The 1,706-nt window shown below is 49.6% G+C and overlaps 1 protein-coding gene across 1 annotated transcript in view; it reads right to left on the bottom strand.

Moving 5' to 3' along the window:
• Positions 1-1,706, bottom strand: part of SNAP29 (synaptosome associated protein 29) — a 34,355-nt gene that overhangs the window by 29,845 nt on the left and 2,804 nt on the right. The window contains exon 2 of the mRNA XM_042782904.1: positions 436-452. Within this exon, the coding sequence (XP_042638838.1) occupies positions 436-452 (17 nt within the window). The remainder of the gene's footprint in view (positions 1-435; positions 453-1,706) is intronic.

Below are 1,706 nucleotides of genomic sequence, written 5' to 3'. Positions count from 1 at the left end.
GGCCCTATGTACAACAGGGACAACAGAATAAAGCACTGCCCAGTTCTGTGTCACCCAGTGTAAGCCACTTTGTCTTCTAGAGACCTTTTTTTTTTGTTTGTTTCATAGCCAAGTGTAGGAGCTCTGGTGGTGTAGTGCTTAAGACATATGACTGTTAACCAGAGGGCTAGCAGTTCAAACCCACCCCTTGGAAGGAAGGCTGGGCAATCTACTTCCATAGTGATGCCACCTTGGAAACCCACAGAGGGATCACTTTGAGTCAGATCGGATTCGATGGCAGTGAGTGAGTGTGAGTGACCCAAGTGTAAACCGTTAGTGCCACCCAGGGAGCCTAGACAATAACATAGCCGTTTAAAAAAAAACAAGGAAGTCTCATGACACACTGCTTTGGAACACCCTCTCATACTATTAGGCAACATAAAGACAACAACGTACGGGATCTTCCACTTACACTGTAAAACAAAAGGAAAAGGATTATAGCATGTGTTTATATGGCATAGTGGATAAGGCATTTGGCTGCTAACCAGAAACTCAGCGGTTCAAACCCACCACATGTTCCATGGAAGGAAGATGGGACAATCTACTTTCGTAAAGATTTACTGCCTCAGAAACCCAGCAGTGGTCACTATGAGTCAGAACCGACTCGATGGCAGTGAGTATGTTTATAAGGATAGTGAAGAAACTGACAGGAACTGGCTGTCTAGCGGACAAGGCAGGGGCAGAAGGCTTCCCGCCCTTTTGAGAACCTGAGACATATTTCTGATTTTGAACTATAACTGGAACATCTCATCACAAAAATTAACTCTCAGAAAAAAGAAACAAAACGGGAAGTCATGCCTGTCAGAGAGAGGAAAGGTGGCGTGGCCACCAAGTCTCCCCATGGTTTGGTGTTGGTGCTGGGAGCCAGCCAGCCGGCGGGCCAGCTGCTTCTCCTCTGGCCTCTGGAGGTGGCCACTGGAGCTGGCCCTGTGCACGGATAACGCTGTCTGCCAGGATTCAGGGAACGGGCAAGACTGCTCGCCTTCACTGGAGGAGATTTCATCAAGTAACTTTCCTACTCAGCCAAGCGGGGCTGAGTGCAGGTCATCACAGCCTGATATCAGTGTGTATGTGTGTGGGGGAACCAAACCAGCAGTTGTTGAGTTGACACCAACTGCCAAGTCATGGCGACCCTGTGTGGACAGAGAGGAACTGTTTTCCATAAAGTCTGTGTTGGCTGATTTGTGGAACCTGGCTGGCAGGCCTTTCTTCTAATGGGCCTATGAATGGGCTCCAGCTGCCTCCTGCCCTTGGCTGCCGCACTCAGGGTATTTGTGCTACCCAGGGACTCAAGACTGGGCTGGACCAAGGAGAATGGCCAGGTAAGCTACGTGCAAAAAGCAGGCAATGGACGTCCTACAGACGGCAAAGGTCCTGTCAGCAACATGTCACAGGGATGGTGCAGGAATGCGCAGCCCCACTCTGCTGTGCACGGGGTTGCCGTGCGTCAGGGCCCAACACTCACCACCTAGTAAGGTCTGTACATTTTCAACTCTCTCTATAAATTTAGCAAACTATGGTACTTCTCACAGAGCTGGGAGGAGTTCTCGTGGCGTAGTAGTTAAAGCATTTAGCTGCTGGTCAAAAGGTTAGCAGTTAGAACCCACCAGCAGTGGAAAAAGATGAAGCAGTCCACCTCCATGAAGACTGACAGCCTTGGAGACCCT

This window comes from Orycteropus afer, unplaced genomic scaffold (assembly GCF_000298275.1).
Source record: "Orycteropus afer afer isolate SDZICR_OR568_19922 unplaced genomic scaffold, OryAfe1.0 scaffold00502, whole genome shotgun sequence".
Taxonomy (NCBI): Eukaryota; Metazoa; Chordata; class Mammalia; order Tubulidentata; family Orycteropodidae; genus Orycteropus; species Orycteropus afer.
Note: the sequence above shows the minus strand (reverse complement) of the source record. Positions and strands in the feature narration are given on the sequence as shown.